This window comes from Pezoporus wallicus, unplaced genomic scaffold (genome assembly GCF_028554395.1).
Source record: "Pezoporus wallicus isolate ANWC-B61680 ecotype Strahan unplaced genomic scaffold, APGP_CSIRO_Pwel_v1 contig_12993, whole genome shotgun sequence".
NCBI lineage: Eukaryota > Metazoa > Chordata > Aves > Psittaciformes > Psittacidae > Pezoporus > Pezoporus wallicus.
This window is the reverse complement of record NW_026637136.1, coordinates 99,573-113,703: the sequence shown is the minus strand read 5'-3', so window position 1 is coordinate 113,703 and position 14,131 is coordinate 99,573. Positions and strand designations below refer to the sequence as shown.

General features: G+C 57.1%; 1 protein-coding gene across 1 annotated transcript in view; it reads right to left on the bottom strand.

Annotated features, from left to right (window-relative positions):
* SLIT1 (slit guidance ligand 1) overlaps window positions 1-13,295 on the bottom strand; it is a 61,334-nt gene extending 48,039 nt beyond the window's left edge. Inside the window, exons 1-4 of the mRNA XM_057403631.1 lie at window positions 13,030-13,295; window positions 1,127-1,198; window positions 742-813; window positions 53-124 (exon numbers count right to left, since the gene is read on the bottom strand). Coding sequence (XP_057259614.1) covers window positions 53-124; window positions 742-813; window positions 1,127-1,198; window positions 13,030-13,232 — 419 coding nt within the window. The 5' untranslated portion in view covers window positions 13,233-13,295. The remainder of the gene's footprint in view (window positions 1-52; window positions 125-741; window positions 814-1,126; window positions 1,199-13,029) is intronic.
* Window positions 13,296-14,131: the final 836 nt, after the last annotated feature.

Here is a 14,131-nt window from a genome sequence, read left to right as displayed (position 1 = left end):
AGCCCCGCAAGAAAGCCCGCAGGGGAGTCCCACCGGCACAGGGGGTACTCACAGCCTTGACAGTGCCTGGTTGTTCTGGAAGAGGAGCTCAGGCAGGGTGTGCAGCTGATTGCGGTTCAGCCGTCTGCAAAGAAGGAAGAAGAGGTCAGGGTTCTGGGGGCAAGGCAGTCACCCTGCCTGCAACCCAGCCAGCAGCTCCGGGCACAGCTGGGACCTTTGGCTCAGCCAGAGGGACCATTAGAGCAGAGCATCCCACCTGGCAAGGACACCCCTGTCCTGCTCACAGCACTGGGGCAACCAATGGGGCATTAATAGACTTCCTCACAATGTTGTAATTACATGAAGACAGGACTCCAAGCTGTTAACTGCTGATTTCTGCTTAACTGCGCTGTTAACCTGCTGCTCACTCAGCTCCTCATATTTGCTCAGGGTTTTTAAACTGCTGAGCTGTTTTACTGAGTACTGGACTGGAACTTATGGCTCCCTCAGTAACACACAGGACACAGCTGGTAACAGCAAGAGTGATTTGTGTTTAACCTGCCCCTCACCTCAAAAACATCAGAAAGGACTTTTAAGACCCACAGAAATGGGTTTGCTTCCCACACTAAAATACCACTGTAACGCAGCAGAGGAGCTGTTTGAAGTCAGACAGCACCAATACTTTATGGCTTAAGGAAAGGATGCTCTCTGCAGCTAAGCCTGGTGGCCCCTCACCAACCCGCCTCCATGCCCTGCACTCACAGCCGCTCCAGCTCCTTCATGTCATCAAATGCCCCACGCTCCACCGTGCTGATCTGGTTTTCCATCAGCTGCCTGTGGAAAAGAGGGGTCAGCTTTACAGAAGGCGAATCTCAGCAACTCCATCTCACTGGCAGTATCCCCAGCGCCCCTCTGCACCCAGGGCCGCTTCGCTCCCACCTTCTCCTCAACACAACCCAGCCCCTCTCTCCCCACTCCCTCCTGTGTGGAAGCCCACCATGCTCAGCCCAATGCGGATGCCTTCCAGCCCTGCTGGCAAATGCCCAGCAAAGGGCTCAGCATCATCTCTACCAGCCCCAGGAGAGGCCACAAGGTGAGCACAGTCCCCGCCTGGGTCACAGCAGACATCCCCTTGCCAGGAACTCACAGGACGCGGAGCTGCTTCAGCCCAGCAAAGTCGTTCTTGTTGATCCGTGTGATGTTGTTGCCATTGAGCTCCCTGTGGAGAGAAGAGGCAGAGATCAGCAAGGAAGAGCTCAGGAGGTGTCCAGTCACTGGGGCTCCCCAGTAAGAGCCTGTCCCACAGAAAGGGCAGACAGGGACAAACAACAGCAGCAACTGGTGCATTTCTGTGCCCCTCACCAGGACGGCAAGGCTGCCTCCTACCTCTGGAGGGGACCCTCATTCTTACTGGGCACACAGAAGTCTGGCTGACCAGAAGTGCGTCAGCTGGCATCTTTCATAGACCACAAAGCAGCAAGGCACAGGGACTGCCCAGATCCCCCATCTCCCTGTCCCCGTGCTCGATGCCTCCCTTGGGACAGAAGCCCCAGAACTCTTCGCAATGCAATAAGCAGCCCAGCGACGCCAGCAGCCGTCTGGCTGGATGCACTTCACTGCACTCTGGAAATGCAGCAAACACCCATTAGGGCCATCCAAAATGCAGAGTGGCTCAGAGAGGGCAGGGGTAATAAGAAAGCAAACCACTGTCCCAGAGAAAAGCAAGGTCCCTGCAAACACCCAGCTGCAAGTCACCCACAATTATGCCTGGTTCAGTGTGCAGTCATCTCACACCTTCTGCCTGGAGAATAAGCCACACTTCCAGTTTCACCTTCCAAGAGACACTTGCACAGGACAAGCTGCTCCTCCTGGCATCTCTTTCACGCAGAAGCACTGGGTTAGCACAGGGGGCACAGGTACTCCAGCCATACGGGAGATGCTGCCCTAGCTTGCTCACCTCACTGGTGAAAATAGGGGAAAAAGCAGCACCTGGGGTGCCTACACCTACCCATGGCAAGGAGTGCCCCACTGCTGGACCCACATGTGGCAGGGGCTCTGCTCCCAGCCTGCAGGCTGCATCTCCCTGTCTCTCCACATCACAGTCTCAAAAATGCCCCTGCTAGGATTATCCTGCTTTAAAATACATTGAGTGGGAGCTGCAGAGATTTGCACTTTACAGTCTTGGCTCTGCAGTGCCTTTCTACATTTGGGCTGTGAGCACTGTATGAACAGTGGGACTGAGCCCTGGGACCCACAGTCTGCAGACTTGCAGTTCCTGCGCAGCACCCTACAGCAGGAGAGAACCTTCCTCCTCGGCAGTGTTTGCTCCTTGCCATGAGGCTGATCTGCCCACGGCATGTGCTGGGGATGGAGGATGCCCACACGAATGCACAGCCTGGGGAGGGCTCCCACGCTGCAGACTGCACTGAATGCGGACACAGAAATAAAGAGGAAACCAAATAAACTAAAGAGGAGGAGGAGGCAATCAAGGGAAGAACAAGGTGCTGGAGCCAGGGAAGGGGAGAGGCAGGCAGTGTTAGCCCAGAGCAGATTGTGGTGCCTGGGCAGGACCCCAGCACCAAGGGCTCTTTAACCTCCCAGCGGGTCAGGGGAGCAGGAATGCCCGACTCACACGAGGGACTGAATACAAAATCCATCGTTCCCATCCAGAGCCAGCCTCCCTCCACCGGGCTCTGCGGCCAAGCAAGGGGTCAGGGTCAGCATTGGGCTGGCCTCAGAGCCACTGAGCAGCGTGCCGGGTACAGCCAGCGCAGCCGTGCACCCCAGGGTGCTGCCATTGTCCTGCTGAAATGGCTGATAATGGCTAATGAGTTCCAGCTCGCCATTATAGCCTCGTAATTACACCGCTATTCAGCGCCTGAGATTGCCGGGCTCCTGCCATTATCCAGCCGTGTGTGCCTGTGTTGGGAAGGAGGTTGGGAGAGCACGTTACTAGGACACAGATGAATGCAAGCGGGGAATGAATAGAGGTTCCCCAGCCCCGCCGATTAAACTGAAACGCACACTCGGGCTCTGCAGCCCCACAGCTCGCCCAGCTCCCATACAGCAGCGCACAGCATGCACATCTGGCTCTCAGAACTGGGGCTCCATCCCGCAAGGTTGCACCCCGTGGGGCTCAGTCCTGCCCCTCTCCTGGAGAGCAAAACCCACAACCAGGCTGTAAGTTCCAGGCACGAGGCACTGGGGCATTGTAGGGACATCTGTCACTGCAGGAGGGGTGGCTCGACACATACAGATGTGTCCTGATGGACCACAGCCCTGGGGTCAGCTAAGGGCAGGGAGAAACCCCAGCTTCAGGAGTGGTTTTCTTCAAATGTCCTAAGGGGTCCCTGCCAAAGCAGATTGCCTGGAAGCTCCCTAGGCCATGCTGGAGGTAATGGCACCCATCTGAGAGCTCCTGGTAAGGGAAGGTCCCCGGCAGGACTCCCATGTCACCTTCTTTTAGATGTATCTAACACCAGCTTGGCTGCAACACGTAAGTGAAAATTAGGAGTTAGGAAACCTCGAATACTGGAGACAGCAGAGAGGCTTGATTTAAAAACTGCTCCATATGAAAGCCAATATTTACACTTCAGCCTGCAAAGCCCAAGGCGGGCTCGGACACCCCTGGGGTGCTTGGAGCACCAGCATCCCAGAGCTCCTGCCAGAGGCAGAGCACAGGCAGAGCAGCGTGGAGATCTGCAGAAACACCTGAGAGCCACGGACTGGACACAGACAGTCCCTCCACACCTCCCAGGCACCTTCTGGGATAAAGCATTTTATAAAGCCTTTCCAGCACAAGGAGGCACAAGCAGAATGTGCTGAAAAGGGACATGAGAACCCACCACAACCTCTGCTCCCTGCATGCTCACTGAGCAGCCTCATGGTGCTCCAGCTCTGGGGCTGATGGCTATCCCTGAGCAGGGCAGTCTTCCAGGGCCCCTTCACAGCCCGGCTCGCTCAGGAACCAGCCCTGCATGCTCCCTGACAACCGCTCTCAGCATCCCCCCTTGCCTTTGTTCGGGTAAATGATGGCCTTTGCAACCAAGATGGGAATGAACAGCAGGTAAAGCTTATTTGTAAGGATGCCGAGGCAACACTGCTATTTAACTTCGTGCCGTTTTTTCCCCTCTAAACCCGCTCAGTTCCTCATGGTGATAAATTACAGTCTGCTGTGCCCAGAAAGCCAGACCCCCATTGCTCAGCTGCTCACTCGCTTCCTCTGTGCCCTTTCCTAGTGAAGCGAAACACCCTGCCCTGCCCCACGCAGCAGAGCTTTGATAAGGACTGATGTGTCTGGGGAGCTGCCTGGCAGATTGGTTGCATTTCTGGACTGTGATTTGAAAGCAGAGATGCAGGGGATGCTCTTTCGCCGTTAATCCATGGGATTTAATACCAGAAAGCATCTTCATGTTCATCCAAACCTCATCCTGTGCTGGAGAGGCAGAGGATTTTCATTTGCAACCTTCAAGTTTTCAGGTTTTTCAGCCCCCCTCCCACTTCTTCCTGGGAAGAGGAAAGTCATTAAAACAAGCAGTCCCTTTGCTACGTTGCTTGTGAATCATCCCACTCCCAGATGGGATGTCTGTGCTGCAGCGGAGTTCGTTAGACTGGATTTGCATAGTCTGGGTTTATATTTGGTTTCTAGCTTTGAATGGCTTATTCCATTCCCGAGGGGGGGCCTGATGCGCCTTTTCCCTTTGCAGGGTTTGGAGCTACGCTAACTCAGTAACAACCTCAGAGAGTGCAAATGCTGAGAAGTAATTTATTAAATACAGCCAACATGTGTGGTGTTTCCCTGGGCACTGATTTATCAGGAGCAGGAACGGGAAGGAGCAGACAGCGCAATCCCACTATCCACACTCTGTTGCAAAAGCATCAGCTATCTGGCACACACGTGACTCCTGGCCTTGTGCTCAGCTCAGCTCTGCTCTCCCATTGAGGCAGAAATCCCAACTGCTGTGCTCCCCGGAGTCCCACTTTTAAGAAGGCAGAGTGAAACCCTGCATTTGTACCCCCACGTGGAGAAATGTCCACTTGTCCCAGCCCTACCAGCACAGAGTGGTGGTGACTGCAGAGGTAAAGAGGAGGTCTGTGCCCATAATGCCTGCAGCCAGCCATGCTCCTGCAGACCCCAAGTCAAGGACTGCTACAGTCCTTGTCCCTGCTGAGGCTGGCAGTTGCATCGTTGATGTGACATGTCCCTCCCTCCACAGTCCCCACTGCTTTGCTGTTCCTGCCCTTGGCTCAGAGCAGGGGTCCCTAGGGGCACATCTCCCCTCCCAGTGGCTCTGTACCTTACATCCCAGAGGCCTGACCCCAGCTGGAGCCAGCAGTGCCAGATAATGATCAGAGAAGCGAAGAAATGAAGGTTGCAAGGTCACACACCCCACAGCAGTATCTCTGCAGCCCTCCATCAATCCTGACAGATGCATACATGGCTCCTTCAGGGACAGGGCCTGATGCTTCCCATGCCTTATTCCAGCATGTCACTGCTCCTGCCTCAAGACCATTTCCAGAACTCTGTCCTGAACCCCTCTTGCTGCAAATGAACCCCATCCCTGCCTGCCCAAGACACCATGTTGCATAGACCAGGCTGCTCCCTTGCCCACACAGGTCCCTCTTCCACCCCTGTTCCCCCCAGCAAGCCCCATCTCCCAGGGCAGAACTCTTCTGAGGGGCTTCTCAGGGGCAGGACCTGCTCAGTTTGTGCTCCCATCTCACATCTGTGCTGTTGGTGATCCCCTCCTACCAAAGACCTCCCTTGAGTTCCCAGGCAACAGCATCCTTTTTGTCAGCCCAATCCCCCTCTTTGCCAAACCCAATTTGAAATCGCAGCTGTCCCCCAGCCCTTCTGCATCTATCCCAGCCTGGCTTGCATCTGCAAATGTCATGAGCAGCTCATGTCCCGTCACACAGACTGCTAATGGAAACATGGACCAGGCTCAGAGCCCGGACTGACCCCTGTGCTCAGCACTTGGGGGACAGAACAGCTGCAACCTCTCATCCTATGCTTTTATTGCATTTTTCAAGTCTTCTCAAGATTCCACACGGCTGCTTGAATGTAACCAAGCCCCAGCACGGGCTCACAGAGCTGCCCGAGCAGTGAAAGGCAGGGCAGAGCTCTGCCCCTCCCCAGGAAAGCTGGTCCCCTCCAGTACCAGTATCGGCGATGCCCACTGCATCCCTGCAGCCCCTGGGGGCACATCTGGGTGCTAATTCCATCCCCTCCAAGGGGGGGTACAGGGGTGCTGCTGCTCAGGGAAGGGGCACTGAGTACCCACACTGGGCTGACACTGCTGCACAAGGGGCTCAGCACCTTCTCCTTTTCCTTCCCATCCCTGCCCTGATCAGACCCCTCAAGGAAGAGCAAAGGTGCCCAGAGGATTCAGCAAAGTCCCTTTAAGCATGCCTTGCACCCCAGAGTGAACACCTTGCCAGCACCCCCCTACTAAATGCCTGCAGGGTGGTGTGCCCAAAAGGGGAGAGCTCCAAAAGCAGCTGTTTGGGCTTATCTCAGAATAACTGCTCTTAGCCAAAGGGGAGACCATAAAGCACAGCATTGACGGTGTGGGTCCGTAAGGATTTCTGCTCTTCCTAACTTCTCTCTGGGGTTTTGATACCACAGTCATCAGCCACTCACAGTCAGGGAATGCTTTACATGCACACAGCATCGCGGTGTGTCACCTTCAGGTTAAAAATAATACACTCCCTGAGCTGCGGTGTGACTGAGGAGAGGCAGCAGTTGGTTCTGTTTCATAAAAGGGGAAACTGAGGCTCAGACAAAGGAACAGGTTTGCCTGATACCCCCCACATTTGGCTTTTTGTGTTGTGCTGGTAGCCTGGTGAGAAGTATTTCTGCTCCCGTGGCTCCTCTGCTTCCCAGTGGCTTCACCCTGCCACTGAGCAGATCAAGCTCCAATTCACCTGCACCTTGCTCAGCAAACTCCCTCTGCTCATCCCTCTTGGAGAAGCTCAGAGCAGGGATAGGAGGACAAGCGCACCCAAACTGCTTGGTTACAGGTGCCTGCTCAACCCCAGACCACTGAAGCATCCCATTTTGGAGCTGAGGCTTCTTCCTGCTGAGAATTATCCAGGGCCAGGAACTTGCATCTCTCCCACTCCTGGTGCCCAGAGCTGCTCCTTGGCTCCATTGCTTGAAAAATTAATCTTCCCTTTTTTCTGATCTTCCTCCTCCTAGCAGCCTCTCTCCCCCATAGGACACTCGCTCTGCTATTTTGAGCAGCAAGTGCATCCAAAATGCATGCCAGGAAAGCAGATACTCAACACAGCTTCAGAGCTTCTATGTGGCAGGAAAGCCTGAGATGGTCCAGAGAGGACAGACCCTGCACTAATCACCATAGAGAGGTCCCTTCATCCCACCTCGTTCCCTTCCTGCTTCCAACAGTGCCACAATCCTAGTGACCAGGCTGCAAAGCATCACCTCTCACTGTCCACATTGCTAACTGGAGCCTGTCTGTACAGCAGGAAAACTTCTGCTCACTGCTCCCACCACTGCAGCCCTCCCTGGCTGTCCCCTGTGTGGGGACAGGGGCCAGCCTTGGAGCTGCTCACACTGGAAGCTTGCCAGGGATCTGGGTCTGACATCCCCTGGGATGGGGCCATTTAGCTAACGCACAACTGGTTTTTATTGCCTTCCACTAAACATGCACAAAAATCTCTCCCTGTCTGTCAGGTTTTATGGAAGGTTATTTTGGTAGCAATAAAGATAAAGAGGATGCATCCACAGCACTAAGTACCTCGGGAGTAGGCAGGGAACCATGAAGGACTCGGATGCGAGACAAAGACAGGCTCCTTGGTTGCCCACCTCACCCTCCTATACATGAACATGTCCTGCTCCAGAGCTCATCTCACCCACCCAGGAGAGCAAGCTGGACCAAGGATGAAGGAGAAGCCCCTCTCAGTGTGGGGTCATGGGTTCATAAACCTTTCCCTGCACTAAACACCCTTTTCATGACCACATGGCCTTGGTGGCACCCAAATCCCTTCTGTTCCCCATGCTGCAGGCTCTGGTTCCTTGTGCTGGTCTCTCGAGCATCCTTTGCATTTTGTAGCTGGTTTGTCTCTTCTGCTGGCTGGAGGTTCAGTAGGAAACAATGAAGTAGGGAAGCATGAAACTCAAAGCAAATGTATATCCTGTAAGGATTCAGCTAGATGGTTTCTGTGCCCGTGTGTACCAGGGTGCTACCCTGAACCAACACCACTGCTGCTGTGTCCAGCTCACCCCGTGGCTGCAGGCTCTGGGCACAGCAGTGACTACACTTGAAGGTGCACACCAGAGACCCACAGTTACAGCCAGGAACAAATCCCCCTCCTCGCTCTCACCTCAGCAGCAAGGAATTGCCGACAGCATGATGCATCACCCCAGAGGAGCAAAGTGGCAGCACATTTAAGGCAAAAATATCTATTTTAAAGGGCTCAATAAAACAGAGCCAGGGAAGGGTTTATAGGGAAGCAATTGCTGCGCGGGGTGAGAAGTGGTCACCAGAGGCCAATCCAACGGGCTTTATTGCCTGTTACTGGTGACTTTTCCCAACCAGGGGACAATAGATCCTCCGTTATCAGCTTCAGCTCCAGTCAATACAAACACGACATAGTTTTTTAAACTAATATTTTTCCAGCATGCAATTCCATGGAGAGCAAGAACGCAGCGTTACCATGGTGATATATAGACAGCATCTGCCTTGGACGTAGCTGAAGGGAGAAATTGGAATAGAATTGCAAATTTCCTCTGTCCAGGAAGGCTCCCAAGGAAGCCACCGCAGTGGGCTACGAGAGGGCTGCCTTTCCCATCCAGCCTGCATCCTGCCCGTGCCCTGCACTGGCTCTCCTGAGAGCCAAGGTCAGCAGGACAAGCCAGGTGCTACCCTGGATGGACATTGGTCCTGCACCCTGCATCCTGCCTCAGAGCTCTGCAGAGCCTGCGCTCTCCCTCACTGCCTCTGCAACCAGCTTCTTCATCTGCAACACCAGAAACTTGCCCAGGCACCCAGAAAAGGGAGAGGTTGACCCCCTTTAAAGTGCTTCCTAAGAATTAACATTCCCAGAAGTCCCCAAGGAGACACAGCCCAACAACTGGTGTCAAACACACGAGTGCTGCTGCGATGCACCCTCCTTGCTGCTGCCAGACACTGTGATTAACCGGCTGGAGGGAGATGTGGGTGCATGAATTAAACACACTCTAACCAGGAGCTCGCTTTGGGCAGGGGATGGTTGGGCAGCACACAAGCATGCTTCGAAGTGCGGCTGCCACAGCATCGCACTCCTCTACTCAAAGGCTGGAGCTCAGCATCCCTTCTCTGTGCCAATGCAGATGGCAGAGACAGCAGAGCTGGCAGAGCTGGCTGCAGTCTGGACAGGGCCCTTCTCAGCACAAGCAACCCCCAAGTTGGTGGAACAAGGCAAATGGGAGCCCCACGCAATGCTGAGGCCAGAGACCTTGGGAGGGAGAAGAGAGAGCAAAGGGGGATGCGGCGGTGGGGACCCCCAAAACCCAGCTCCACTGCCCCCCACATGGGGGAGAGGGGCACAGTCAACAGTGAGATGGAGGGATGTTCAACCCACCAGAGAGGGGACAAAAGGGGTGAGTGGGGCAATTCTCAGCTACCAGCTGAAAACTTCAAAAGCAGGAGCAAGTGCAACACCATCAGGCTCTATTCATCCCCCATGAGCAAAGACCTGGGCTGGAAGCAGCCATTTGGCAGCAGCAAATTTGCACTGATCCTGCTGGTAGGGGAGAGGAACCCCCTGACAGGGCAGTCTGCTCTTCAGAGGCGCTTTCAAAGAAAGAACGACAGAAAAGCCAGCAAACAGGGAACGGAACCATGTCCCTCTCCCACAGCTCTCCTCCAGCGGCTGAGACCAAAGGGGCTCCAGGGAGCAGATAACACTGTAATGCTGGAGGATTATCATCCCGTCCTGCCTACGATGCCTCCAGGACCTGCTCTATCGCGCTTGCCAGCGATGTAGGCAGGAGCACAGGCAGCCCTTCAAAGCTCCCAGAGATTTTGCTGCTTCCTGCCTTGCTGTAGCATAAGCCTCTCCGCTCAGTGCCTGATCCAGGCAGAGGTGGGGTTGCAGATTAGAAGGCACTTAGAGAGCAGTGTGCTGTGCCCTGGTGCAAGGAAAGAGGGTCCAGTGTCCCCCCTTCCAGCCACCACCCATGCTCCATCCCAGACATAACTCCAGCCATGTCTCTCCCCACCAACAGCATGGCACTGGGGAGGCATCACAGGGGAAACCTTCAAGCAGAAGAAAAGACATTTCCCCCCCAGCCCATGATTCCCCAAAGTTGCAGTGACTCTGCAAGGCAAATAATTCCTCTTCTTCCAAGGAAAAGGGTGTATTTCAAAAGTGATGGAGCTCAGACCTTGTCACAGAATGCTGCTGAGTCCCCGTGGTGACTTTGGCAGTGCCAGCGCGTGTGCCTGAGGCAGCAGCAGTGCCCTGACCAGGGGTTCAACCCATGCTACCATGGGGCGCAGATAGGCTGGAGAAAGCCTGGAGCCTCCAAACACCATGCTGGGTGGCCCTCAAGGCTGCTGGCATGCAACAGGCAGGAAAGGTGACAGGAAGGACAGCACTGCTCATCGGCACATGGTGAGGTCGGCATTGCTCACACTGCACAACCCAGGGCTTGGGAAAAGAGACAGGTAGCGGAGAGCACCACCGAGAGGTTTCTGGCTTCCCAAAGCAAGCCAGTCCTCGGAGACAGCGAGTCTGGAGCACAGAGCCTGCTGCAGGCTCCCCTGTGGTTGCTAGCTGACCCTGCTCCATCAAGCGGTGAGAAGCTGGAGCCTGCGAGGTTGCAGCCTCTTTACAGGGAATGTGAACTCGCTTACGAGCTGTTACAGCAGGAATTCACTGCTTGGAGATAGACCTGCTCTGCACAGACACCCTCAAGCACCTGCAAGGGCGTGCAACACAGCGGGAAGTAGTTATCCAGCAGACAACACCCACGAGAGAGCAGCACGTCTGGCCCAACCCAGCCAGCAGATCCGGCATCGGCAGCTGCATGAATACAGAAAACCCCACGTCTCTGAGCAGTGACGGACATGGAGGGCCAGGTCAGTGGAGGCAGAACAGGCGGCAGCAAGCAGGACTCGCTGCCAGAAGGGGAGAAATGCCCTGTAGGGCAGGAGCAAGGTGCCCACCCAAGAGTGTCCTCCATCAGCCTACTCCAGCATCATCTTGTCTGAGCGGTGCTGAGCACCAGCCCGGTGGACAGAGGATGGAGCTCACTGCCCACGATGATCCCCCATGGAGCATGGAAAGGCGTTGCTGCAGAGCCCACCGAGCTCCCCGAGGGGCAGAAAGGACTCGTGCAGGCTATGTCCTGCCCTGGGAACAGAGGAAACGGGGATCCCCTCTCAGAGCTCATAAACCAGCTCTATGGGACTGCAGCTTGCATCAGGCAGGTTGCTGGGCTGTGTGATAATCATTTGTATGAGGATAATCATGGTGGGAGAAGAAAAAACTCCACTGAAGCGGTGTCCCGCAGAGCTCCCAGCATGCCAGGTTGGGTGCTGCCAGGCTGCCTGCAGTCCCTGCCTGCGGGGTCTCTCCCCAGCTGCAGGCAAAGGGCACATCACGCTATAGTAACGGGAGGCAGCACAGCACTGTGTGTGTGGCTGTCCCGGGATGCATCCTGCAGCTCTGCTGCCCAAGAAGGAGGCATCCCAATGCTTCCCTGTCCTGCAAGGGGGATTTCAGGCTAGCCTGGCCCCACAGCTGGAGCTGGGGGTTACTGTGCCACCAGGCTCCAGCTGCAAGCAGAGGGGAGAGGCTGGGGACATCCCTGCTCTCCTGCCAGGACTGGGGGCACCCACACACTGGGAACCTGCTGCCAGCAGCAACTTGGACACATCCAGCTCATGCCCCTCTCCCCAGAACAGGACCCGCTGCAGTCCCCGAGCGTGGGGACCTGCTCAGCAGGGTGCATCATCAAAGGGGTATCCCCCTGCTTGGGGAGCCCAGTAGGAGCCACAGGACCCCTGCAGATGGCTGAACCACGACTATGGGAGAAGCTGTCCTTATGGGGTCCAACCAAGGAACCCAGGGAGACCCCCAGCACAGGGGTAATGGGGCAGCGGCTTTGATGAGCAGTGAGGTGCCAGCACAGGGGACGGGCAGGGCTGAGTGAGCTGCGTGCACGGCTGGAGGCTGCTCACACTGGGGGGATCCCAAGGGGAGCATGGAGGAATGGGGCCTGATCCTAGCACCATGTGCAGCACTCCCAGGAAGGCTTCCCGGGAACAAAGGGGTGCCCAGCATTGGCAGGGGCTTGGGGTGGCTGGAACCCTTAGGAAATCTCTCCGGCACTGTATGTACCCCATGACCAGTCACAGCCACACACCCACCATGGGACATGCAGCTGCACACTGCAACCCATACCAGGCAGCCCCTCGAACACAAGTCTAATTCCAACCCCACTCCACATGCTCGCACACACACTGGCACAGGCAGGCTCTTGCACATGCCGGACCCCTTGCACACCCCTCCCACAGATGAAGGGCTGCACACATATCCTGCCCAGTGGGCTCTTGCACGCACACACTGCTCCCCACCTCGACGGGCTATTGCACTCTCCTCATGGAGGGGATGATGCTCATACCCTTACCCAACCGGCTCTTACACACCCATCCCCTGGACAAGCACTTTTACATACACACAGTCCCCCCACTCAACGGGACGTCACACATGTACTCACCCCACCACATTCTTGCACATGCCGCTTTTGGGCACGGGTTCACACTTGGCCCCACGGGCATTTGCACAACCCCCTCCGGGCAGTCTGTTGCACACACACCCCACGGACGGACTCTTAGCACATGCACCCCATTGACGGGCTCCTGCACACGCTCCCGACGGGCTCTTACACACGCATCCCCGCGTTGGGCACTTGCAGGCACCCCCAAGACAAGCCCCCGGCCCTAGCGCCCCGCCGGTCTCCCGCACACACACACACCCCCCCCCCCCGCCGCGGCCGCTCCCGCTCCGCCGGGCCGGACAAAGCGCCGCGGTACTCACAGGCGCTCGGTGCCGCGGGGGATGCTCTTGGGCACGGCGCGCAGGGCCGTACCGTGGCAGTCCACCGTGGTGCCGCTGCAGGCGCAGAGCGGCGGGCAAGCGGCGACACGGCCCCGGCACAGCGCGGCGCACGCCAGCAGCCAGGCAGCGGCCCGCAGCCCCGCCGGGACCCCCGCCGGGACCCCGGGGGCCGGGGCCGCCATGGCAGCGGGCAGCGGGTTAGGCGGAGGGGCCGCTGCGCATCACCGGAGAGCGGAGCGGGGCTGGGCACGGCACGGCTTAGCGCGGCTCGGCACGGCTCAGCTCGGCTGCGGGGGGAGAGCCCCGTCGGCGCACACCCGCCCGCTCTCACTGCCGCCCCATCCCGCAGCCCAGGCACAGCCTCCGCGCTGGCTCCTCCCTCCGCCCTGCCCGCCCCGACGGGCCCCCCCGCCGCCGCCACCGCCCCTCCCCGCACCCCCGACGCCGGCGGTAGGAGCGGTGCTGGCCGGGCAGCGCAGCGGCACCCCCGGAGCCGTCGGGGCTCAGCACCGCCCCGGCCGTGCAGCGAGGTGGGCTCCGGCTCGGTGTCCCCCCTCCCAGGACAGCGCGGTTGGCCCGGGGGCAGCCGATCCCCCTGTGAGGTGGCTGCAGGGTGCAGCGGGTAGCGGGTAGCGTGCGGGCAGAGGGACTTGCAGAGACCAGAGAAACAGCCTGGGAACCGTGCGGCGGGAGACAGAGCATTCCCACCTCTCCTCTGAGGTGCCAAAAGCTTTTGCATCCGCCGGGGTGCCCCAGGCGCCCGTGGTCTGTCTCCACCCGGCAGTTCAGAGCCCCTTCCCCATCGTCCAGAGCGCAGGAGAGGTGTGGGGACCACACGGCAGGCTGGCACTTGTCAGCCAGGGTGGTACTTGTGGCCATGACCCCAGCACGCAGGGGGAACTTGTGCACACATCTCCACTCTGCTCTTCGCCCCCTGCGCAGACAGCAAATCTTAAAGCCCTGGCTGTGCACAAGCTGTGTCCTTTCCCGCTCCAAGGAATGTCTTCAGAAATAAAGTAACTCAAGTATCTTTGTGGCCAATCCGCCAGGAAGAAAGGCAAAATACACCTATTTCAGTGCA